Source organism: Tachypleus tridentatus, chromosome 5, assembly GCF_004210375.1.
Source record: "Tachypleus tridentatus isolate NWPU-2018 chromosome 5, ASM421037v1, whole genome shotgun sequence".
Taxonomy (NCBI): Eukaryota; Metazoa; Arthropoda; class Merostomata; order Xiphosura; family Limulidae; genus Tachypleus; species Tachypleus tridentatus.
The window spans coordinates 55,058,927-55,086,785 of NC_134829.1; the positions used below are offsets into that span (position 1 = coordinate 55,058,927).

The 27,859-nt window shown below is 31.8% G+C and overlaps 1 protein-coding gene across 2 annotated transcripts; it reads right to left on the reverse strand.

The window, feature by feature from the left end:
• Positions 1–3,568: 3,568 nt before the first annotated feature.
• Positions 3,569–27,551, reverse strand: Chmp1 (charged multivesicular body protein 1). Of its 2 annotated transcripts, none has more exons than XM_076502623.1 (7): positions 27,397–27,551; positions 25,623–25,701; positions 19,290–19,387; positions 16,624–16,839; positions 15,392–15,543; positions 11,429–11,504; positions 3,569–5,840 (listed from the first exon to the last, which is right to left on the reverse strand). In XM_076502623.1, exons 2-7 carry the CDS (start codon positions 25,642–25,644, stop codon positions 5,799–5,801), a joined length of 606 nt encoding a protein of 201 aa, XP_076358738.1. In that variant the 5' UTR covers positions 25,645–25,701; positions 27,397–27,551; the 3' UTR covers positions 3,569–5,798. The 2 variants fall into 2 exon arrangements, with proteins under 2 accessions (XP_076358738.1, XP_076358739.1); XM_076502624.1 differs by having other exon boundaries at positions 27,452–27,470.
• Between the last annotated feature and the right edge of the window lie 308 nt (positions 27,552–27,859).

Genomic DNA, 27,859 nt, shown 5'->3' on the forward strand with positions numbered 1-27,859 from the left:
ACTGTAGTATCAAAGGTAAACACTGTTAAAAGTTATTTATTTCAGTGGTTAAAGGTACATGGTCCTGTGAGGGACAAGTGATGAATATCTCCTACTTCACTTTAACCAACTGTAGTATCAAGTGATGAATAACTCCTACTTCACTTTAACCAACTGTAGTATCAAAGACCAACATTGTTAAAAGTTATTTATTTCAGTGGTTAAAGGTACATGGTCCTGTGAGGGACAAGTCAAGAATATCTCCTACTTCACTTTAACCAACTGTAGTATCAAAGGTCAACATTGTTAAAAGTTATTTATTTCAGTGGTTAAAGGTACATGGTCCTGTGAGGGACAAGTCAAGAATAACTCCTACTTCACTTTAACCAACTGTAGTATCAAAGGCAAACACTGTTAACAGTTATTTATTTCAGTGGTTAAAGGTACATGGTCCTGTGAGAGACAAGTCAAGAATATCTCCTACTTTACTTTAACTAACTATAGTATCAAAGGCCAACATTGTTAACAGCTATTTATTTCAGTGGTTAAAGGTACATGGTCCTATGAGGGACAAGTCAAGAATAACTCCTACTTCACTTTAACCAACTGTAGTATCAAAGACCAACATTGTTAAAAGTTATTTATTTCAGTGGTTAAAGGTACATGGTCCTGTGAGGGACAAGTGATGAATATCTACTACTTTACTTTGACCAACTGTTGTATCAAAGGTAAACACTGTTAAAAGTTATTTATTTCAGTGGTTAAAGGTACATGGTCCTGTGAGGGACAAGTGATGAATATCTCCTACTTCACTTTAACCAACTGTAGTATCAAGTGATGAATATCTCCTACTTCACTTTAACCAACTGTTGTATCAAGTGATGAATATCTCCTACTTCACTTTAACCAACTGTAGTATCAAGTGATGAATATCTCCTACTTCACTTTAACCAACTGTAGTATCAAGTGATGAATATCTCCTACTTCACTTTAACCAACTGTTGTATCAAGTGATGAATATCTCCTACTTCACTTTAACCAACTGTAGTATCAAAGGTCAATATTGTTAAAAGTTATTTATTTCAGTGGTTAAAGGTACATGGTCCTGTGAGGGACAAGTGATGAATATCTCCTACTTCACTTTAACCAACTGTAGTATCAAGTGATGAATATCTCCTACTTCACTTTAACCAACTGTAGTATCAAGTGATGAATATCTCCTACTTCACTTTAACCAACTGTAGTATCAAAGGCCAACATTGTTAACAGTTATTTATTTCAGTGGTTAAAGGTACATGGTCCTGTGAGGGACAAGTGATGAATATCTCCTACTTCACTTTAACCAACTGTAGTATCAAGTGATGAATATCTCCTACTTCACTTCAACCAACTGTAGTATCAAGTGATGAATATCTCCTACTTCACTTTTACCAACTGTAGTATCAAAGGTCAATATTGTTAAAAGTTATTTATTTCAGTGGTTAAAGGTACATGGTCCTGTGAGGGACAAGTGATGAATATCTCCTACTTCACTTTAACCAACTGTTGTATCAAGTGATGAATATCTCCTACTTCACTTTAACTAACTGTTGTATCAAGTGATGAATATCTCCTACTTCACTTTAACTAACTGTTGTATCAAGTGATGAATATCTCCTACTTCACTTTAACCAACTGTGGTATCAAGTGATGAATATCTCCTACTTCACTTTAACCAACTGTGGTATCAAGTGATGAATATCTCCTACTTCACTTTAACTAACTGTTGTATCAAGTGATGAATATCTCCTACTTCACTTTAACCAACTGTGGTATCAAGTGATGAATATCTCCTACTTCACTTTAACCAACTGTAGTATCAAGTGATGAATATCTCCTACTTCACTTTAACCAACTGTGGTATCAAGTGATGAATATCTCCTACTTCACTTTAACCAACTGTAGTATCAAGTGATGAATATCTCCGACTTCACTTTAACCAACTGTAGTATCAAGTGATGAATATCTCCTACTTCACTTTAACTAACTGTAGTATCAAAGGAATAACTCCTACTTTACTTTGACCAACTGTAGTATCAAAGGCCAACATTGTTAACAGTTATTTATTTCAGTGGTTAAAGGTACATGGTCCTGTGAGGGACAAGTGATGAATATCTCCTACTTCACTTTAACCAACTGTAGTATCAAAGGTAAACACTGTTAAAAGTTATTTATTTCAGTGGTTAAAGGTACATGGTCCTGTGAGGGACAAGTGATGAATATCTCCTACTTCACTTTAACCAACTGTAGTATCAAGTGATGAATAACTCCTACTTCACTTTAACTAACTGTAGTATCAAAGACCAACATTGTTAAAAGTTATTTATTTCAGTGGTTAAAGGTACATGGTCCTGTGAGGGACAAGTCAAAAATATCTCCTACTTCACTTTAACCAACTGTAGTATCAAAGGTCAACATTGTTAAAAGTTATTTATTTCAGTGGTTAAAGGTACATGGTCCTGTGAGGGACAAGTCAAGAATAACTCCTACTTCACTTTAACCAACTGTAGTATCAAAGGTAAACACTGTTAAAAGTTATTTATTTCAGTGGTTAAAGGTACATGGTCCTGTGAGAGACAAGTCAAGAATATCTCCTACTTTACTTTAACTAACTATAGTATCAAAGGCCAACATTGTTAACAGCTATTTATTTCAGTGGTTAAAGGTACATGGTCCTATGAGGGACAAGTCAAGAATAACTCCTACTTCACTTTAACCAACTGTAGTATCAAAGACCAACATTGTTAAAAGTTATTTATTTCAGTGGTTAAAGGTACATGGTCCTGTGAGGGACAAGTGATGAATATCTACTACTTTACTTTGACCAACTGTTGTATCAAAGGTAAACACTGTTAAAAGTTATTTATTTCAGTGGTTAAAGGTACATGGTCCTGTGAGGGACAAGTGATGAATAACTCCTACTTCACTTTAACCAACTGTAGTATCAAAGGTCAACATTGTTAAAAGTTATTTATTTCAGTGGTTAAAGGTACATGGTCCTGTGAGGGACAAGTCAAGAATAACTCCTACTTTACTTTAACTACCTGTAGTATCAAAGACCAACATTGTTAAAAGTTATTTATTTCAGTGGTTAAAGGTACATGGTCCTGTGAGGGACAAGTCACGAACAACCTTGGCTTTACTCTTCATCATGATATGTATGGTGGATTTTGACAAAAACATGTCAGATGAAAAATGTTTGAATCTAATAGGAAGGATTATAAAAAACTATTTTTATTTATTTATTTGCAAATCATTCAGAACACAACAAATGAAACTATTGAGTATATGTCTGTCGTTAGTGTTACATATCAATTTTACTGAAGGATGTTTATAATAAAGCAGTATTTTACACAAACTAATTGACCTCACTGAATTAAAGAAACGAATATTGGCTGCTGTCCTATAGTGACACAAGTTTACAAAAGTTGTTTCAGTCAAGCTGTAAGTCAGAATTGTTTCTGTTTTAAAACTGTAGTTATCAAGAAATATATACGATATGGTAACAGGGAGTTGTATATTCTACATCAAATTACAAGTATACACGATATGGTATTAGGGGCTTGTATATTTAATAATATATTACAAATATACACGATATGGTGACAGAAACTTGTATATTCAATAACAGATTGGTAACTTTTTAAATTATGTATTTAATACATGTTTAACACTGTATATTGACAAAAAACTTATGTGAAAGTTCATTTTAGTAAACATCTATTTACAATTTTCTGACAATAACGATTAGTAATTTATTTAAATTAACTAAATAATTAATTTAAGACCAATGAATAAGTTAACAGCTTATTCTACTCTTTATAATATGTTCAAATTCTCAGTTACACAATAATTCTGCATTGACAAGAAATAAATAATCCCCCACCCCAGGAGAAAACTTACTGATCTTAACTTTTATTGCCATGACATGAAATTACATTAACTTGGTTTGTATTCAAGTGTAACAAACCCTAAATTATATTGAATTAATTATCACTTGCCTGTAGTATTACATGATCTATTGCTTCAAGCAACTCAGAAAAAAAAAATGATAACAGTCTTAATTAATGTTTACAAGGTGTAACTTTAAGAATATCAAACCTATAATGTGAGGTATTTTGTACAGATAACATTACAGGAAATGATTTCTAATTTTTGACGAAAATAGAGTTTTTGTTAAAATCTAAATGTCTGTTCGGAGAATATAAATGCTTAACAGAAAAAAACAAAACAACAAACAAACTCTGATGAGAAACCTTCAGAATGTAATTAGTTAAAAAGAAAAGATAGTTATATAATGTTTTCACAATTCAGTTTGAAGCATTTATATTCTACAGAAATAACAAATGCTCTGCAACAGTGCTTACCTCTGATGATGCCTTGTAGCCAATGCAAAGACATATATGCTTACAACTATCAAATACAAGATTAATACAGTTTAAACAGTACATAATGGACTGAAATTATTCCACAATGGTATTGTGATACTTTTTAACATGCAAGAAAAACATGCAAATTGAAGAAGTTTTAATATAAAACAATAAAAACCCAAGTACTTTGAAATGGTGGACACCTGTTCTTCATGGACAAACTGAAGTCCACCTTTTGAAAGAACTTGGGTTATAGGGTTTTTATTGTTTTATGATTGTTTTCAAGCCAGTACTTGAAATCTGTAGCTAGTTTTTGTGTTTCCTAGGTAATATTTATTGTTACTTTCATTCATGAGATTGATTGCTTTACCTCTTATGTCAGATGCCATTATTTAGGTTTATTGTTTATTATTATTATAAAGACTTTTACACAGCTTAATATCTGTTTTTAGGGCTAACCGCTTGTCTCTTAATATGACCAGGCCTTGCAAAATAATATAATTCGGATTCCATCTGAAAATATTGTTCATAGTGAAAGTACCCAACTGACGAAACATTTATTCTACTCTTTATCTATATAAATGTATATTTAATTAGCTATGTGATTAACAAGTTCATTTTCAAATTCATTTTGTGCTCAGCCTGCTCTGATTAGCAGTTAACATCAATTAATTCAACTCTCAAAGATTTCATTTCTGACAAAGTTAAAGATAACTTTTATTAGTTATTTAAAACATCAACAAATAATACATTTTAGTTTCTACTCCTTTTATTTTAAAGATGAAAAAAACTGAACTGAGTAAGCTTACTCCATCAACAAGAAACGTCTTTAAGTAAACTTGTCGTTAATAATATAGAGTAGCTTCTTTAAACGTCCTTGTTAATCACTTGATCTCCTTCTTAAGTCTTACCACTTAAGAAAGGTGTTTATATTATCCTTTAAGATTACATATTACAATAAATTATTTGTATACACCACTTTTATATCCTTAAACATGATTTCTAAAGCTAGTTTTTATACATTTTAGTCCTGAAACAGACACAAAATGCAAATATTTATTGTCCATAATACTGCATTGGTTTTAATTGCAAAATATTACAACAACAAAAGTTTATGTATTTGATATAAAAATTTTAATGATGACAACACAAAAAAAATAATACATATTGAAAATACTCTACACTGACCTATCAACTATAAGGTAATTTTATACACAGATATACCTCACACAAAAGTTCTGGTTTTGATTTTATACATCTTAAATATGCAAAGTTTTGTTTCTTACAGCAACTTCATGTAAAATTAGTATATTTAAAATTTATTTAGTTTTTAATTATTGTGTAATATTGGATGACAGAGAATATTATTTCTTATAGAGCATGCACCCCTCCTCTTGTCACACTTCAATCCTAGCTTTGACGGAGCTTTGCTAATCGTTGAGTAAGTTCATCCTGAAGAAGAGACGATAAAAAAAAAGTCAAATGAAGATAACGTTAAGTAATGTGAAGATAGAAATAAACAATCACTCGGTGAATCCCTCTACCTGCCAAACTGTCTGGTGACAAATCGTCATCATTATTCAAAAATAGAAACCTACTAATTTCTTGCTGTCTCTTCTGAACACACTGTGGTATACTTTAACCTATCAAAAACAACTTTGCCCTGAACAAGTAAAGTTTACTTTTAATGTACTTAGAGTTCTGATAGTTGGAATGGTTCTTTAACATGTCATTTTCTACATCAGTAATAAGCTATACCTATGTGTTACAATAACCTTTTCCTCAAAGTTTCTACATTACTTATCCATGGGAAATAACTGTTTACTACTTGTGCTTGTTAACAAAGATATAATGTGGTTATTAAACTTAAAATGTTATAGCCTTGAAACTTGTACAGATACACTACGTGGCCAAAAGCATGTAAACACCTAACCATCACATACACGTGCTTGTTGAACATTTCATTCCAAAACCATGGGTATTAATATGCAGTTGGTCCACCCTTTGCTGCTATGACAGCCTTCACTCTTCTGGGAAGGCTTTTCATTAGATTTTGGAACATGGCTGTGGGGATACACTCCTATTCAGCCACAAGAGCATTAGTGAGGTCTGGCACTGATGTTGGGTGAGAACGTCTGGCTCATAGTTGGCATTCCAATTTATCCCACAGGTGTTTGATGGGGTTGAGGTCAGGGCTCTGTGCAGGCCAGCCAAGTTATTCCACACCATCCTTGGCAAACCATGTCTTTATGGACTTTGCTTTGTGCATGGGAGCATTGTCATACTGAAACAAAAAAGGGGCTTTCCCAAACTGCAGTTACAAAGTTAGAAGCACACAATTCTCTACAATGGCATTGTATGCTGTAGTATTAAAATTTCCTTTCACTGGAACTAAAGAGCCTAGTCCAAACCATGAAAAACAGCCCCAGACCATTATTCCACCTCCACAAACCTGTACAGTTGGCACTATGCATTCAGGCAGGTAGTGTTCTACTGGCATCTGCCAAACACAGAGTCGTCCATCAGACTGCCAGTTAGCAAAGAGTGATTCATCACTCCAGAGAACGTATTTCTACTGCTCCAGAGTCCAATGGCAGTGTGCTTCACATCACTCCAGCTGACGCTTGGCATTCTGCATGGTGATCTTAGGCTTGTGTGCAGCTGCTTGGCCATGGAAACCTATTTCATGAAGCTTCAAATGAACAGTTTGTGTGCTAACATTGTTTCCAGAGGCAGTTTGGAACTCGGTAGCAAGTGTTGCAGTTGTGGACAGATGAATTTTACGTGCTTCAGCACTCAGTGGTCCTATTCTGTGAGCTTGTGGGCCTACAACTTCATGGCTGAGCTGTTGTTACTCCTAAAAGTTTCCACTTCACAATAACAGCCCTTACAGTTGACTGGTGCAGCTCTAGCAGGGCAAAAATTTGATGAACTTACTTGTTGGAAAGGTGGCACCTATGACAGTGCCACGTTGAAAGTCACTGAGCTCTTCAGTACGACCCATTCAATTGTCAATGTTTATCTGTGGAAATTGCATGGCTGTATACTTGATTTTTATGCACCTGTTAGCAATGTGTGTGGCTTAAATAGCCAAACCCACTAATTATAAGGGGTGTCCACACACTTTTGGCTATGTGGTGTATATAATGTGGTTATTAAACTTCAAATATTATAGTCTCAAAACCGGTATACAGCACAAGAATGAATTGAAGACGGAAAGGAAAGTATAACTGTATGATTGACTGACATATCCAAGTGGTAGGTCTCTATTAGTGTTGTAGTTGAGGCCTCAAACTCCTCAACCATGACCTCCTAGTATATTACATAATGAAAAATAAAACAAGAAATCACATGCATACAAATTTTATTAATATTTTAACTACAAATCTTTTACCCCACAGTCTTTGTTTTAGCATCTCCTCCTATGAAGAAAAACAAAACAATTTAACGAATCAATAAAAGAGGTCAACAAATAAAACTAAAACCATTATTGGTGTCAGTACATTCTTTATAATGTTTGAAACTAAAGTTCCCAACAGATCTACTTGATACGTTAAATAACAGGAATAATCACCAACGTATGGCATAAACACATACACCAGATGAAGTTCATACAGACTTGCAGTATGCCTCTGTGCAATGCAATGTATGGTAGCAGTTAGTTTTGAATAGCACACTATAAATGGGGATTGGGGTACAGAAACTATGGTAGTTGATGATATAAACAATAATAAGTGAGGCAATATAAACACCACTTCAAAGGTGTACCAACAACTACCAAAGGGTTTTTTACTTTAAGTAAAACGTTTTTGGGGATACAGTGTGCCTCATGTGATATGCTTAGCACTTAAAAAGACCAGGTAGGTGACTGGTATAATACTGTTAAAACTTTTAAATTTAGCTGGTTTCATTTTCAAAACCTGTGAAACATTGAGAATGATTCCTCCTAAGGCTGATCTTGAGTCCTACAGTGCTGGTTTCTAGATGTAAATAACAAACATAAAACCTTTTGCAATTAGGAATTTTATGAACCTCTCTTACAAATACAGTACTAGTCAATGACATCTGTTGTAAAAAATCTCACCCTTCAGATTTTCAAGAGACCAACTGATAGTCTTATCTATGGACTGATAATGAAATCTCATCCTTCAGACTTTTAGAGACAAACAAATGGAGATACTAACAGATACATAAGAAAAATCTCATCCTTTAGCTCTTTAAAAGACCAACTAAGGGTCTTGCCTACATAATTGTTAGAAAATCTCACCCTTTAGTCTATTAGAGACCAACTAATTGTCTTACAACAGACTGATAAGAAAAATCTCACCTTCCAGTTCTTGACAGCCAACTAATGGTCTACCAGAGACTCACCTGTTTTACATATGAAGATACACTAAACACCCTACTCACAACTTCAATATTTCAATAACATATGCTTCATGGAACAGGAATTTGAGGAATGGTTAAAACAGAGATTCAGTCACACTTTATAGGGACTAATTGTGTTCAGTAGCATGGTTACACAAGTATGTTCTGTGACATTGTTAATAACAAGTTTGGCATCTTTTACATCTGGTTCATGGAGAATTTCTAACCATTCAATGCACCACTGCTGCCACAGGTAAACTAATGTATAGATAGATACACTAAAAAATGACTCAAGCACCAAGACAGATTATACATAACCAAAAAATGTTACATTTCAAAGAAGGAAGCAACAGATATCTCCTTACAAGCAGAAGAACTGGAAGAGCATTGGACAACAAAAGGTTCCAACATCTACATCATAAACCATTCTAGAGCAAATTTCTCATCCTTCTGGTTAAGGCAATGGTGAGGAATGTTATATCTTTGAAAAAAAAAATTGTTGCAATGAATCTGAGAACAACTTCTGGTATAAATAAACAAAGATTTGATATTTAAAAAGTTCAAAAACTAGAAGCTAACAAACTTATAGTCAAACGATTAAATCAACAAATCTTTTCATGGAAAAAAGTCTGAAGAACCTGGAACCACAGTAATATACTTGTCAAAGTCTGAAGAACCTAGAATTACAGTAGTATACTTGTCAAGATCCAAAAAACCTAAAACCACAGCAGTATACTGTTAAGATCCAAGGAACCAGAAACCACAACAATATACTTGTTGAGACCCAAAGAACCTAGAAACATAACAATATACTTGTTATGGTCCAAAGAACCTAGAGCCACAGCAATATACTTGTCAAGGTCCAAAGAACCTAGAACCACAGTAATATATTTGTAAACACTAAGATGATGCAACCATTATAAACTTTTGTGCTTTTAAGAAATATCAGCATACAGTGGAGGACCTGGAGAAAACTTGTCAAAATGCATGGTCTAACATTAACATTTTCTTTCACAGGAAGTTGTTACAGCTTATTGGTTAATCATACCAAACAGATGAGAATAAATAATGAGGAAGGAAGTAGGGGCTTGGAAAATATGTTACAATTAACTTTCAGCACAATTAAAAATTAATCTGACACATTTGTTTCATAATGCCATGGACTGTCCAGAGCTGGTATATATCTAGCGAGCATGTCCCTGGTTGTAAATCTATGTAAAAAAAAAAAAACAACACATTTTGCAGTCCTGAATTTTGTGAATTTGTATTCAAAATACAACTTACTACGTTGACTACATCTACCTTAAACAAAGCCTATAAATGGCCAGTCTCTCCTACAGGCTCACACATTTTAACATGAACACTCTCTCTTCTTCCACCATTTAATAACTGATACTTTATAAGGGGAAGCAGAAAATACATCCAAGAGAATGGATACAAATCCGATATTAATTCATTCACATCATACGCACACAGAATATTTTTTCAACTGCTAATAATGTGTATGAAACTTTTTTGTACTCTCATTAAAGACTGGATACTTCACAATCAAATTTCTATGTAAGCCTATCAAGCAATTTTTAGAAAGGTAGTTACAATATGACTGTTGTTTAAATCAGAAAGATACTGGGAATACTTAAACTGATGTGGGCATGTCCAGTTTAGCTACTTTAATCTGTTATAAACCAGTATGTTTGTACAAGACTTTACATGGGATCACCTTCCACATAAGTGTAGACTGCAACTCCTGAATAATCAATACTTGCACAAGTTATACCAGTCTACTTATTACTTGCACAAGTTATACCTGTCTACTTGTCACCACCAGCCTTGGACGGGAAACATTCTGTACTCCTCAATATTTAACACAGAATAAATCAGACTTACATATGTAAAGATCTTAATAGTACACTGATAACATGCTGTCTATTAACACTCCTACGAAAAGTGGGGCCTCATAGGTCCAAGAGCAACTTGAAAGGTTATTAATATTAGGCTAATAATTTTGTATTTAAATGAAATTGTGATTTAAATCCATTAATGAACGGATTAACGAGATTCCCACTGTCCCTATCTACTATCTAGCAAGAGGAATGGGCTTGGAGAAATCAGGACTAGAAACGTCTTTTCGTAGGAGTGCTAAAAACAACATTTGTGTTATCTGATGCCTTGGACATTAATTAAAACTAATGATAAAGGTTTGGCCATTTCAGAGTTTCATTAAAATATTTTAGTTACTTTGAATTAAAAATTTCACTTGGATGTGCGTGTACAAGTCATATCTAAATGTCTGTAGTGATTTTAAACCAACACAATAAACCAACTACATTTACTAACTTAAAAGTTTATTCAATGTAAAAAACTGAAAAAAAAGGAAACTGTGACTTTAAAATTAATCCAAGTAATGACAGAAGGGACATGCTGAAAACCTGATATAATAGTAACTTTGTTTTACTATGTCTACACATTAATAATATTTACTGATGTTTAAATTTAATTTGTTGCTACAAATAAATGTGTTTTATAAACAGAGGTCTACATAATACTGATGTAACAGACCAAAGTTAAAATAAATGCAAGTAATAATAAAAATGTATATAAAAGTGTAGTTTTGCATGAAATTAAAACAAACAAATTTGATAGTCATATCAAGGAATCTTTAAGAGTCTCACCTGTTCTGTAGACACAGCTGTACTTGTTCCAACTGATCCTAACTCTCCCTGTGGTAGTTCCATATTTAATTCCAGCCTGTAGGAAATATATTTAAAAATTATGTAACAAAGACTTCTGAAAGGCTTAACTTTACAATATACATAATAAAGATTTCTGAAAGGCTTAATTTTATAATATACATAACAAAGATTTGTGAAAGGCTTAATTTTATAATATACATAACAAAGATTTCTGAAAGGCTTAATTTTATAATATACACAACAAAGATTTCATCAAAATATTTAAAAACTCAGAACAACAGATTCTATTTACACAAGTTGTTTCTTATTGTAGTTAACTTTACAGTTTTCTTGTATCAATGTTTACACTTTCAGTCTGCAAAATGTCAGTATTTTCTTTCCAGAGTTAGCACATAAAACATTTACAAGTATTATGGATTTTTCCCTGTGAACTAACAAATTTATTATCAAATAACTTTAGTTATTTGTTTAAACAAGTTTATTGCAAAAAAAATCTTTATAACTTTTATTTAAGTATTTCTGAAATCAAAGTGTCTCTGAATTTTTTGCTAATTGAAATAAGAAACACAGTAACTTGTATTATCAGGTGACATCTTGTTACTGGCAAAATCTTGTAGTTAAAGAGTTTTTATTTCATAGTGTAGGCTTAACTGTGGCTGCTGTATTCTTGAAACATCAAAGCTTAATAGAGTTAAAATATGGACAATTTCTGTAACACTAACTTAGTACCACACAAGAATTTAATGTGTGTTTATTTCTAATGAAGAATTTGAAGTTTTTTAACTTTATACAATTTACTGAAATAGAGCAAAGTTACAACACCATGACCTATGTGATAAAAAGACTTTCATCTGATCACAATGTTTAATATGCTACCTACTCAATTACAAATAACTTCAAAGAAAATCATTATACTTTGAATTTGAAATGCTCTCTAGCAATAAGAGAATGAAGTGGTAAACATTGTTCATAATAAAATATAAGTATATATGTGTATGTGTACACAATGTTTGGATATTTGGTGAAAGAGAAGTTTTTTTATTCAGATTTTAACCCTCTCTATTCAGGCTTTATTGTTCTGATCAACCTTGCAATGGCCAGGTTACCATGAAACTATAAACACAGTTTTCTGTTTTAAAAGTACCCAAGTCTGAAGACGAAGAGTAAAAAATGTTTATTTCTTGCTTTTGAGATTCACATGTCATGCTGTGTTTAGCCCACAGAGTGCATACTGCTTCTCATGATTCATGACATACTCACATTTTAATGATATCACAACAGTACAAATTGTAACATTAACCTCTCTTATGTGATGTTTTAGTGTCTACTGACTGACAGACAATATACTAACATGGTAAAAACAGACAACCTTTCCAAGGGGCATTTAGTTCCCTTTTGGGGAAAAAACTTTTAGTGTAGTTTACAAGACTTGACAAGATCTTATTAAATGCAAGTCTTTTGTACAAAAATAATCTAATTTTTTAGTCAAGTATTTTTAATAGAGATTTGTCTGTGAATTTACAAAGTCAGAGTCTAAATTAAAATATCAGAGTTTAAAGTTACTTTCATATGGATAATTAAAAAAATTTTTTTTCCATCTTACAGTTTTCAAATTTCATTTGCATAGCCTTTAGAATCTTTCTAAATGAATATTAAGTTTTTTATAATTAAAACTTTACATCTGATCTGTTATTATCTTTACCTTAACACTACACACATGCAGTCCATTTGATTGACCTTGTGACCATCAAATAAAAAGAAATACATCTAAATTATGTTTTTATTTTTCTAGAATGACTATGGAATGCAACAAAATATTAAAACTGTTTTTCCTAAACAGTTTCAGGCTCATAATAGTTTATACAAATGTTCTTTGATAGTGTCTATCTATCTATTAAACTTATGTACCATGCTAGAAATCAACTGGCAAACACATAGTTAAATTTTTCAAACTGAATTACGTAAACACGAGCTACTCGTGTAAATATCTGGTGGAGAATTTTTTAACTAATTTTTTGAGGTTATATTTTTTATGTAACTGAGTAACTTTGTAATTTCTACATATTATTTATTCTATAACAAGAAGTAAAATATAAGCGTGTGAAAAACAAGAACTTTAGTAATCACATGCATTTTGTTTAGTCAAAGACATTAAGTGCTGATAAAAGTTAACCCCAATTTTTTACGACATTGATTCGTTATTTGAAATATTCAATTTAAACACAAAATAATAACATACACTCAGCAAATGATTCTCAATAACTATTATAATTTAACCGGCTTTCTAACTAAGCCATACATGTTTTAAAATAACTTCCTCAGCTGGTCGAGTTGAACTTGGCAATAAAAACTTTCAACCTGTACACAAGATAGTTCAAAAACTTGTATGAAAGTGAACCAGCATTACTTACAAGTCAGTAAATTATAATCTTTTCTTTCTATTGGTTATAACCAATATAATAGCAAATGTCAGAGAGAATCACTGAAACTTTTTGAAAGACAAAGAAAGTTGGTTTGAACTTTATATATATATATGTAAAATGACTGAATGTTATAATGTAAGCATTACCTACAATATTAGTTGGTAATGTGCAATACAATTCAGATATTCAACTGGGGTGGAAAGACAGCTTAAAATGTGTGATTCACAGTGAATAAATTTCGTGTGTGATTCACAGTGATAAATGTCGTGTGTGATTCATAGTGATAAATGTCGTGTGTGATTCATAGTGATAAATGTTGTGTGTGATTCATAGTGATAAATGTCGTGTGTGATTCATAGTGATAAATGTCGTGAGATTCATAGTGATAAATGTCGTGAGATTCATAGTGATAAATTTCGTGTGTGATTCATAGTGATAAATGTCGTGTGTGATTCACAGTGATAAATGTCGTGTGTGATTCATTCAGTGATAAATGTCGTGTGAGATTCATAGTGATAAATGTCGTGTGTGATTCAGTGATAAATGTCGTGTGTGATTCACAGTGATAAATGTTGTGTGTGATTCATAGTGATAAATGTCGTGTGTGATTCACAGTGATAAATGTCGTGTGTGATTCACAGTGATAAATGTCGTGTGAGATTCATAGTGATAAATTTCGTGTGAGATTCATAGTGATAAATTTCGTGTGAGATTCATAGTGATAAATTTCGTGTGTGATTCACAGTGATAAATGTCGTGTGTGATTCATAGTGATAAATGTCTTGTGAGATTCACAGTGATAAATGTCGTGTGAGATTCATAGTGATAAATTTCGTGTGTGATTCATAGTGATAAATTTCGTGTGTGATTCATAGTGATAAATGTCTTGTGAGATTCATAGTGATAAATGTCGTGTGAGATTCATAGTGATAAATGTCGTGTGAGATTCATAGTGATAAATGTTGTGAGATTCATAGTGATAAAAGTCATGTGATACAGAAATGTTGAGCCATGTGTTTAAATATTTCCTTCGGAAATTAAAATATTAAAATTCGGTTCATTAACCACATTTGAATACCAAATTTATTGAAATAAATTTATAATAAAACAGTTACATTACATTTTGTAAACACTTTTATCCACCCATGAACTGAGGGTTAAAATGTAGGTTTTGAGTCAAACTTTAAGAGGTATAATTCAAGTCAGACTTGAAAGAGAGAGGTTTTGACTTTAAACCAATACATGTGATGGTTGAAAGTAACTTAAGAAGAATTATTAAAATATATTTGTTATCTAATGTTATGAAATTTAGATGTTCAAACTTTGAAAAGCATTAATATAATTTCAGTGATATGCACAATATAATTCTAATTTTTTTGTGTTTGTTTTTTACAGATACCATATAATATAAACCTGAATCTGGTCTTAGAGAGTAAGCTACAAGGAAATAATATTTCAGTTTCATGGTCAACTAAATAACAATAATTATTTAGATAAATGGTTTTGTTAGATGTCTCACCCAGCTTCATCAGCCACTTGCTGCATAAGTCCTTCGACTTCGTTCTGTGGTACAGTAACTGTTGTAGTGGAACTCATACTGTTTTCCATGTAAGAAGACTGGACGTCTAAGTCTTCAAACTGTTTCTCAAACTTGTCCATTAACGCTGACATCTGTAGTTGTAAAGAACAAAAATTAATGACAGGTTAATTTGTACAAAAACAATACATTCTACACTTTTATTTTGCTTTATAAATCCTGTAAATATGTTAGTTGTAACTGAAATATGTTAAATTCCAGAAATATATAAAACAACTTTTCTTTAGTATGCTCTAATTAGAAAAAAAAATTAAGTTTCAAAATGTAAACGAGTTATTGTTCTCCACATTGGCTGAATTCATTCAAACAAAACCAAATTACTTGTTAAGAAACAAATAAAACCATCTTATTAAACCAGAATATTTAAAATAATAATAAGTTAAATAATAATCGACATCACCTAATAGAGGCCATAGTTATGACAAACAAGAAACATTTTGGTGTAAAATAGCATGATTTTAGTGCTAGTTCACACCACATAATAAAGGTCGCTGTTATGAGAAAGTTAAAAGTAAAGTTTTGATGTAAACTAATGTGACTTTTAATCTACGTACACACCTGTATGAACAACCTCAAAACACTAAAAACAACATTACAAAATTAGCACATGGACTGAAGAATTTTAGTGGTATTTTGTCATTTTATCGTACAATATTTTTGTTTGTATTTTAAAAAACTATTATATGAAGTTTAATATCTTAATTTCTTATAGCTCTCTTTGAAACCGAATATACTATTCAAGTTTCAAACTGCCAGTTTAAAAAAAACAAACAGAATTTTATTACTTATAAAAAATATTACAACTAGAATTATTTACCAACCACAAGAGAAAATCTTCTGTGACAAACTAGCAATTTAAGAACAATACTCTTTTTCTTGTAGGGGCATGTTGAATAATTCTTCAGCCAAAACATTTTTTTTTAGATCTATGCATATCTGTAAATACTAGTTCGTGCAAGTCTACATGTTTGGGTTCACATATAACACTGTTCATGCCACACAAACATGTCACTTTTAAGAGAAAAATAATACACACTCAAACATAATATTTAATTTTATACACAGTTTAAACAAAATGTATCAGTAAAATGCCCAGTATCTATTTAAATAGAACAGGTTGAAAGTTGACACGACAAGGAAGGGTTCTTTTCTACCTTTTCCAAGTTCATGCTTTTCATTGTTGCATCCATAGCCTTCACCACTCCTGCCATCGACTGAGTAACTTTTTTGGTTGTTACAGCTGTTTGGACTCGGCTAGCCACGGCATCAATCCTTGCACTCATGCGTAAGTAGTTTAGAGCCTGGTTCTTTTGTCTGATTGCATTCTCTGCATGAATACGAGCTCCTTCAACATTATTCTTCTGAATAGCCTTCATATAAGAACAAAAAAATATTCTTAAGCCTGAGTTAAATGATAATCTAAGATATTATAAATGATACAAGTTGGATCTTCTAAGAACACAAGTGCACTAAACTTCTCACACTTAAAACAGCTTTTTATTTGTTTTAACCTTATGTCATTTGAAATCTTATTTTTATGTTCAACATTAGCATTACTGAAATCTATAAGATCTACATTTTGAGACAGCTTTAAACTCTAACAGCATTCATCTATAGCTTTTAGAACTGTTTATATACATTAATACTGAATGTCAATTCTAGATTTAAAAACTATTTTTGTGAAAATATGTGATATTTACTAGATCTTAAGTTATAACTAATCAGTTTAAACTTCAGAACCAAACCATACTGTACTCATGCATTTAAACAATTTACACACATTCTCAGAACCAAAGCATACTGTACACGTACATTTAAACAATTTACACATTCTGCATTTAAACAATTTACACACATTCTCAGAACCACAGCATACTGTACATGTGCATTTAAACAATTTACACACATTCTCAGAACCAAAGCATACTGTACATGTGCTTTTAAACAATTTACACACATTCTCAGAACCAAAGCATACTGTACACGTGCATTTAAACAATTTACACACATTCTCAGAACTAAAGCATACTGTACACATGCATTTAAACAATTTACACACATTCTCAGAACCAAAGCATACTGTACACGTGCATTTAAACAATTTACACACATTCTCAGAACCAAAGCATACTGTACACATGCATTTAAACAATTTACACACATTCTCAGAACCAAAGCATACTGTACACATGCATTTAAACAATTTACACACATTCTCAGAACAAAACCATACTGTACACGTGCATTTAAACAATTTACACACGTTCTCAGAACCAAAGCATACTGTACGTGTATTTAAACAATTTAACACAATTTACATGTGCATTTAAACAATTTACACATTCTCAGAACCAAAGCATACTGTACTCGTGCATTTAAACAAACACACATTCTCAGAACCAAAGCATACTGTTGCGTTTTAAACAATTTACACACATTCTCAGAACCACACTGTACACGCTAAACAATTTACACATTCTCAGAACCAAAGCATACTGTACACGTGCTTTTAAACAATTTACACACATTCTCAGAACTAAAGCATACTGTACATGTGCATTTAAACAATTTACACACATTCTCAGAACTAAAGCATACTGTACACGTGCATTTAAACAATTTACACACATTCTCAGAACTAAAGCATACTGTACATGTGCATTTAAACAATTTACACACATTCTCAGAACTAAAGCATACTGTACATGTGCATTTAAACAATTTACACACATTCTCAGAACTAAAGCATACTGTACATGTGCATTTAAACAATTTACACACATTCTCATTTTTTGTAGTTTTAAGTTTTTCAGCACTCCTAAATTTCTTTTAAAAGATCTTCATTATATCTTTTACAAGTTACATGAATCAATGAAATATTTTTAGAAAAATGTCTGTGTGTGTTTTCTTATAGCAAAGCTACATCGGGATATCTGCCACCAGGGGGGAATCGAGCCCCTGATTTTAGCATTGTGAATCTTTATAGACTTGCCACTGGACCAACGTGGGGAGGTAACTTAATTCTTTAAAGACAAATCTCAGAGGTAAACAACCAGTGGATCCTTGAATTCTTTAATGACCAATTTCAGAAGTAAACAACTTGAACTTTATTCAATGAAATTCTTTAGACTTATAATCAATGTCTGTGGTAATCAATATGTCTGTAAATAAATTTAAAATTCTATTAATTTTATTACTAAAAATGGACTCTTATCTTATTGGTTTCAGTGGTGTATCTTTCAGTATGCCAAGAACCTTTACATCAGCTATGTAACTGAGTTGGTTCCTATTTGTTAAACATGTGACCCAATTATGTGAATTTGAACCTACTTACTACACACCATTAATTAATTATAAATGTACAGTCTATCTAGGCTCCATTAATAACATTTTGATTTCTCTCACCGAGTCACCCTTCAATACAACTATGTTATGTGACTCTCTTAGCTGAACGTCTAGATGGTACATCATCAAGTTTCTGAAAATCTAAACACGACAAATCCAAAATTTCCTTTTTGTAAGGCCATGTTGATTTTGTTTACGATCTCATATTTTCCTGTGGGAGTTTCTAGAACTTCTATCAAACTATAACCTTTCACACTATAGAAATAAGACTAAGACATTTAACACATCATTCTGGTCAGTTTCAATATTTTCCATGCAATACCAAACATCAAATATACTGATCATATCTTCTCTTATTAAAACAGACACTTCCACTGCCAACTCTTGACTGAATAAGCAGTAGGATTTGACTGTCACAATTATAACACTTCCATGTTCTCAAGTGTGGTATATATTAACCCTTGTGGAGACTTACCCTTTTCAGTTTTAACTTCTCTGTTTTTTCTTCTTTTTCAGATTTTTTAGAATTTCTTACCAATTCTTTGGCAGCAAATTTTAAATTAAACAGGTTTTCTGTTTACAAAAACAAATATTAAGGAGATATACAAAACAAATCTGACTTAAATTGATCACAAATATTCAGTAACATTGAAACTTGATTTTTTAAACATTAAAACTTCATATTGTCCAAGAACATAATAAGAATCCAATTTATTACAGTCCCACCTTTTTCATTACAAACTGTTGTAAAAATATTAAATAGTTTACTTTTATTCCAGTATGCACTATCTTGAAAATACAGTAAAAATAATTACTTGATATAATAAATTTATTCAGGGGTGCTTTAATCAAATTTTACTTTTTCTAATCACCAACATTTTCCATAATGTTAAAAAGATAAAACAAAATATTTTGTGGAATTTGCTACACTCCACTATGCTAGAGCAATCTTTTTCTAAAGTTCATCAGTAATTCCTGATAATAATAATAATAATAAAAAGAACATATATTAGTGATCTGCTGTTCGTGGTTATTGCTTGTAATCTTCTACATTTATCAAAAGTAACCTAGAAAAATATCTGTATGTAAAGAACAGACAATAACACTGGTTGAGAAGGGGCAATAAGTACAAATAGACATACAATTAAGAAACAAAAGTTTTGGAATGACATTATGTAGACATACAATTAAGAAACAAAAGTTTTGGAATGACATTATGTAGACATACAATTAAGAAACAAAAGTTTTGGAATGACATTATGTAGACATACAATTAAGAAACAAAAGTTTTGGAATGACATTATGTAGACATACAATTAAGAAACAAAAGTTTTGGAATGACATTATGTAGACATACAATTAAGAAACAAAAGTTTTGGAATGACATTATGTAGACATACAATTAAGAAACAAAAGTTTTGGAATGACATTATGTAGACATACAATTAAGAAACAAAAGTTTTGGAATGACATTATGTAGACATACAATTAAGAAACAAAAGTTTTGGAATGACATTATGTAGACATACAATTAAGAAACAAAAGTTTTGGAATGACATTATGTAGACATACAATTAAGAAACAAAAGTTTTGGAATGACATTATGTAGGCATACAATTAAGAAACAAAAGTTTTGGAATGACATTATGTAGACATACAATTAAGAAACAAAAGTTTTGGAATGACATTATGTAGACATACAATTAAGAAACAAAAGTTTTGGAATGACATTATGTAGACATACAATTAAGAAACAAAAGTTTTGGAATGACATTATGTAGACATACAATTAAGAAACAAAAGTTTTGGAATGACATTATGTAGACATACAATTAAGAAACAAAAGTTTTGGAATGACATTATGTAGACATACAATTAAGAAACAAAAGTTTTGGAATGACATTATGTAGACATACAATTAAGAAACAAAAGTTTTGGAATGACATTATGTAGACGTACAATTAAGAAACAAAAGTTTTGGAATGACATTATGTAGACATACAATTAAGAAACAAAAGTTTTGGAATGACATTATGTAGACGTACAATTAAGAAACAAAAGTTTTGGAATGACATTATGTAGACATACAATTAAGAAACAAAAGTTTTGGAATGACATTATGTAGACATACAATTAAGAAACAAAAGTTTTGGAATGACATTATGTAGACGCATACAATTAAGAAACAAAAGTTTTGGAATGACATTATGTAGACATACAATTAAGAAACAAAAGTTTTGGAATGACATTATGTAGACATACAATTAAGAAACAAAAGTTTTGGAATGACATTATGTAGACATACAATTAAGAAACAAAAGTTTTGGAATGACATTATGTAGACATACAATTAAGAAACAAAAGTTTTGGAATGACATTATGTAGACATACAATTAAGAAACAAAAGTTTTGGAATGACATTATGTAGACATACAATTAAGAAACAAAAGTTTTGGAATGACATTATGTAGACATACAATTAAGAAACAAAAGTTTTGGAATGACATTATGTAGACATACAATTAAGAAACAAAAGTTTTGGAATGACATTATGTAGACATACAATTAAGAAACAAAAGTTTTGGAATGACATTATGTAGACATACAATTAAGAAACAAAAGTTTTGGAATGACTACGCCATTCTGGTATCAAAAAACACTACAGTACTGCTATACAGTATACTACTTACAACATTTTAGTTTTGTACAAAAAATACATTTGGCTTTAGTGTCTCTGCAATGTTTCACCAGAGGTCACTGCTCTTGTTATTTGAAACATTAACATGACCCTCCCCCTCTTCTAAGATGTGATTGCCAGCAGCCTTTTAACTTATCTCTGGAGCAAATACACACTTTTGACAGAGCAAAAATAGACACAAGAAAGCGTATTGGAAGAAGTTTCTTTTTCAAAGCCATCTAGGCAAGTTTAGCTATCAATATCTATTTATAATGTTATATATTATGGTAAAGCGAAATGGGTGTAGATCATATTCTTCTAAAAATATGAAGGTTTTGTGAAAGATAAATAAATTTTTTATTATGAAGGGTATAAACAAGGTGAAGAAATATTCCTACAACCATAATATACCAAGTCCTAGCACTTATTCCATGGTGAATATCTTCTGGAAAAGTTCGAGAAAGGCAGGTAGATGAGGACTGTTAGCACGTATATCCATAATTGTCCTTGAAACCATCAGTTACGTAAATTTTATTGAAGAACAGTACATCAGTAGGCATTATGCCAAAGGGAAGTAATAAATAAATAAAGTCAGGGATAGTGTTTTATAAACATATATTGTCTATGTACTACATAGATCATGTGCTAACTTGTAAAGAAGCACTTCTCTGAACACAGATGTGGTTTGTCCATGCATCCTGTGCAAACACAACTGGAATGACACTGTTTTCCAGGACCACTGCACTGTGCACTGTCTCAATCCTTTCCTTGACATACCACAAGATGTCTGATTCAAACCACACTATTCACTTCACCCCTGTCTTATGTTTTGAATCCTCTGATGGACAGCTTATGATGTGTTTGGGTGTCTGTCACCTCTACAGCTATATTTGTGAGGCCATCAATGAGATTTTATTTGAAAGCTTGCAGACTCGCTTTCTTTGACCCATTTGATTGCCATAAACCATAAAAGTCATGGGGTTACTTTAATAATCCAGTGGTATATTTTCTTCCACCACTTCTGGATTTTGCAGTTGTGCATACTATAATATCCTACGATTTGTCCATGTGGTTACATACATTCACTGATATATTGCAGTCATCCATAACTTTCTGCTTTATAGTGGTACTTATTCTTGCTCCTTTTGAATAGTTTGCACTTCAGTTTTGGTTGATATCAATACACAAGGCTTTTTTACCTTTTTGTCCTTCCTACCAACAAACAGTATTTTCTTTCCCAAGTCCAAAAACCACATCACCTCCTGATGATCAAGTTTCTGACTTTCCATTTCTGCTGCAAAGCCAACACAGTTGATGTTGTACATGCCAGTGTAACTGAAGCTGTGCAAATAATCTACAAGAGTTGCTATAGAGAGACTTAAGAAGAGTGTCAAAAAACCTGAAAGACAACATGACTACAGCCGGGGTTGAGGTCAGGATCGTATTGCTGTGTCCTTTCTAAAATAAATTTCTAAATCAACAACACAGTCTGTTGCAGAATTGCAAAGCTTAACAGTCTTGATGCGATATATCTGGAACTTGCTTGCACTGAATTGCTTGTGTTTGAATCTACCTTTCCACTTGATAACCATCTCGTCAACATAAGTTTTCAAAAGAGTAGATGACAGCTCAGAACTTTTCAAGCAAGTTTTCCACAAATAGCTCAATTGTTTCTTTGTTTTCAGCATCTGGTTCACAAGTATGAAGTTTGCTGTAGTAGATTATCTCAAATATGTCCTTAGCAACACCTGATGCATGGAGATGTCAAGTAGTGTACAAATACTATCTGATCTTGGGTCAAAATTCACAGCAATCAAAACTAAACTTTAACCATTCATAAGAGGTAAATGGCATCCATGAGGCAACAGATGATAATTTTGTTGGAAGAATGTTTTTCTCAAAAATCTTTTTCACAAAAATCTTTGTAGAAATCCAGTTGTGAATGGGTTTCATCCAATTCCAGACTTTGTAGAAATCCAGTTGTGAATGGGTTTCATCCAATTCCAGCTTTATATTTTGTTGCGTGATAAGGAATGAAAAGTTCACATCAGTCTCTCTTCAACTGGTCTTCATGTTACTTCATCTTCATTATACCCAAAAATCTCTTTCCACATCTGTCCCTCTCCTCTTGTGAGGTGTAGATCCAGACTCTTCTTTCATTTTCCACGTACTGGTCTTCTTTTTGCCTCCGCCTGCACTCACATCTGAAGGGTCTTCCACAGAGCTCTCTCTCTCTCTCTCTCTTTCACTAGATCTATCCATGCCAGATTTCTTCCTTGCAAAATCATCACAAATAATTGGGAGCAAAGTCATTTTCTTTGCTCAGAAGTTTCTCAAATAGCTTCCTAGCTTTCTCAGAAGTGAAGCTGGTCATTTTCTTTGCTCAGAAGTTTCTCAAATAGCTTCCTAGCTTTCTCAGAAGTGAAGCTGGTCACTTTCTTTGTTCAGAAGTTTCTCAAATAGCTTCCTAGCTTTCTCAGAAGTGAAGCTGGTCACTTTCTTTGTTTCAAAATAGGGATTCAAAACATTAGCATAACACATCTTTCTTCTATCAAACTGTCACTCACGTTGAAGATGTTTCATTAACAGAAGTAGTTTTAGTTTTATATTAAATAAAACAAATTAAAATGGAACAAGACCTATAAACTGATACACGGTCAGCTCATCCAAGTAGGAAAATCAACTCTCCGATATATTGGCTGGTTGGAGACAATTAGTTACAAACTGCAGGACATACTGTTTTGAATACTATAGATCTTTTTAAAAAATCAAGTAACATAAGGGTAGAGGTTTTACAATTATTCTAATAGACATGAAAGTTGCTTGATATATAAAATGCTTCAGGAAAATGTCATAAAAACCTCTTTTTTTCCTGCAAAATAAGTAAATTACATTCATACAATTGTTTATTATAATCATACACCAAGTTCTGTTGTGTTTAATTATATTCAATGTAAAGGAGATGAAAATAAATGTGACATCATATAAGAGGTCTGATCAAAAAGTTGTAAGATTTCTTCTGTTACAGGTACCAGTACAGAGGCAGTGATCTACCCGAAGAACAAGCCACTTCTTCAGACCTTATACCTGTGTTTAAAGACAGACATATCTTTTGCTCCTGTCATAATAAAAATGGACAGAAAAGAAGAGTAACATGTTTGCATCAAGGTTTGTGTGAAAATTGGTAAAGGAAAACAGAAATTCTCAAAATGTTAAGAACATGATTGCTTAGGTAAGGATGTCATTTATCAGTGGATAAAATGCTTCCAAGATGGCTGGGAATCGGTCAAAGATGACCCACATTCTTTCATCCACTTATGAAACGGATGCCGAGGTGAAAGAAAAAATATTGAAGTGATCGATAGTTAACTATCTATGAAATTGCTGATGAACTGGACATTTCTTTTGCATCATGTCAGCCAATTTTAATTGAAAAACTCTGCATGTGTCGAATGTCAGCATAATTTGTTCCAAGGCTGTTGACAGATGACCAAAACTTGAGGGAGTATGTTAGAAGAAACTGCCGAGAGCTGTGGGAGAATGGTCATTGGTTTATTCATTATGACAATGGGCCTTCACACACTGTAGTGTCTGTTCAAGAATTTTCGGGAAAAAAAACATTCCTGTGACGCCCCCCCCCGTATTCTCACGATCTTACCCCATGCGATTTTTTTTTCTATTACCGAAAATCAAGCTAAAATAAAAGATATTTAATGAACATTCCAACCATTTGTAATAAGGTGAAAACAAAACTTAGTCACATAACAGTTGAAGACTTCCAGCATTGCCTCCCAAAATGTCAGGAACGTTGGAACAAGTGTGTATGAGTTGGGGGAGATTACTTTGAATGATACAGCATACAATACTGATGTATGTACATTATTCTTCGGAATAAAAGTAAAGTCTTAGAACTCTTTGATCACACTTTGTAAGTGGATATTTCACGGTAGTTTATGTTAGATACTCTGCCAAAATCTATAAATGATCTATAAATATATCATATTTCCTTAAAATCAGATAACTACATCTTTTTTATTTACAATTAATATATATTTTCTCCTATCCTGAATGAGTAATGTATGTTTAACTTCATCATCAGAACTTGAAAACTAAAACCAGTTTCAAGGATACTTTCCATGGACGACAAAGACATTATTGATTGAATTTCTTCACGTGTCTTTTTTTTACTCAAGACTTGCAGAAAATATTTCTTGAAAAGAAAAATAAGTGAAATATTAATAAAATATTAAGAATTACTTGACTTGTTTAGCTCACATAACCGGACATCATCAAAAACTAGTAGTTATACAACTAATACTCAAAACATTCGGTACTTGGTGAAACTCCATAATTAAAGAACTGAGGAAAAAAACAAAGACAATTGTAGGTTTTACAAATAAGTCATTTATTAATAACCACAGCTTTGCCAGTAAAGGAAACATCAAGTGCAGTCAAATTATTAGTAAATAGGTTTATATGTGTTTAATCACAGAACTAGATGTAGCCTTGACATTCACCTTGAGACAAGTGAGGTTTGGTCATTTGAGACTTTGTTTTGAGTTGTTTCTATACTTTTGTTTATGTCTAAAATTCCTAGACTATTTAAGTTTTTACCTTTTATATATATATATGTACAAATATGCTTTTTTTTTCTATTCAAACTGGTGTTTAGCTTCAATAAGGTGGAATACAAAAGGTTGAATTCATTTTCCTTAATTTCCAGCTTCTAAAATGTTCATTAATTTGAGTTCCTGTGGGATGTCCTGTTTTACTTATGTATACATTACTACAGTTTTGATACATCACTTGGTAAACACCACTTTTTGATTATTTATCATTACACAACCTTTTTCCCAAGTTGTTTTTACAGTAGATGGCCATTTGGTTGATTTCTTTGTTCAGTGTGTTATATATTTTGCAAGGTTTTCCAATGTAGCTGATCTTAGACCATTTTGTTTCATCACTGTTAATCTAATTACTATTAAGTTATTTACACCAGCAGGCTTTAAGATATTACTTTTGTTATTGGATTTTATTGTATTTTGAAAAATATTGTGTATGGATAGAAGAAAATTCTTATCCAGAACAGTTTATAAAACTACAATAAGCTCTTCTATTTCTGTAAGTGCTGAAAATTTTGGTTCACTGAAAGAATAATTTCCACTAACAAATAGGTTATTCATTAAAAGAACTGCATTCTCAACATAATTATACAATATGAAGCATTATAAACCTAAAGTAATTACACAGATTAAATCAATCATGCATACTCAGAATCAGTTAAACATTTATCCTCTCAAGTACAGTTAGTATTTTTAGCACCAGGAGCTTTCTACTTCTGTGAAAATAATGTACACAAGAACTATTAATGAAAAGCACTGGATAATACTTTTAAATTATGACAAATACCTCAATTTCAAATGTAATTTTGCAATTTTGGGCAATACAGGAACAATTTGAGGTGGGAATTTTTTAAGATATTAAATAAATATTTAGAAGAAAAATCAAATGTTTCATTAATAAATTTCCACTACTCCTTCTGAGAGATAAAAACATAATTTCAAATACGAATAACAATTATAATAATCACAAATATCGATAAAGCTCATTTGCGTGATATACTCTTCTACATGTTTTATATTACTAGCAGTCACAAAAGTTACTTATCTTCATATAATAATTTTGCTATAGTTTCTAACTTATATTCCTGAATAAAATTCAAAATAGTCTGACACTAATCTCAAATAATTATTTAGAAGCTTAATAAATCACATGATTAATGTTCTTACGAAACATGTCGAAAATTAACGAGTCACAAGTCCATCCTAACTTTGTATAGGAAGAATAAGCTTTTTAGATAGATAAACAATTATATTACATACTGATTATATAAAGACAATTTTACCTGCTAAAGTTTTATTCCCTTTCACTCAAAATACAGACTAACGACATCAACTCACAATATTATTACCCTAATTTGATAGTTTCACCATATGACGCCACATAGCATGTATATCACAAATACGGAGTGACGTCATTGCATTTCAGTTTTATCTGGATTCAAATTTAAACTAAATAAATCCACATATAAATTTTACTGGATTTCAAGTCGCTTCTTGCGATTTCACATGAACTAGTAAAGGAAAGAGCTAAACGTCTGACAAGCTTAAAAAAAACGAAAGAAACAACTTACTGTAAAAGAATTTCAATAAAGATAATTAATTTTAAGAATGTTTAACACTCCTACGAAAAAAATATTTACATCCACTAAAGTGATTTTGGGGCCTATCAGGCCCCATATATTTTTCCAATAGAAACACAGTGATTTAGCAACATTCATTACAAACAACTTTAGAATGGCTCTGACA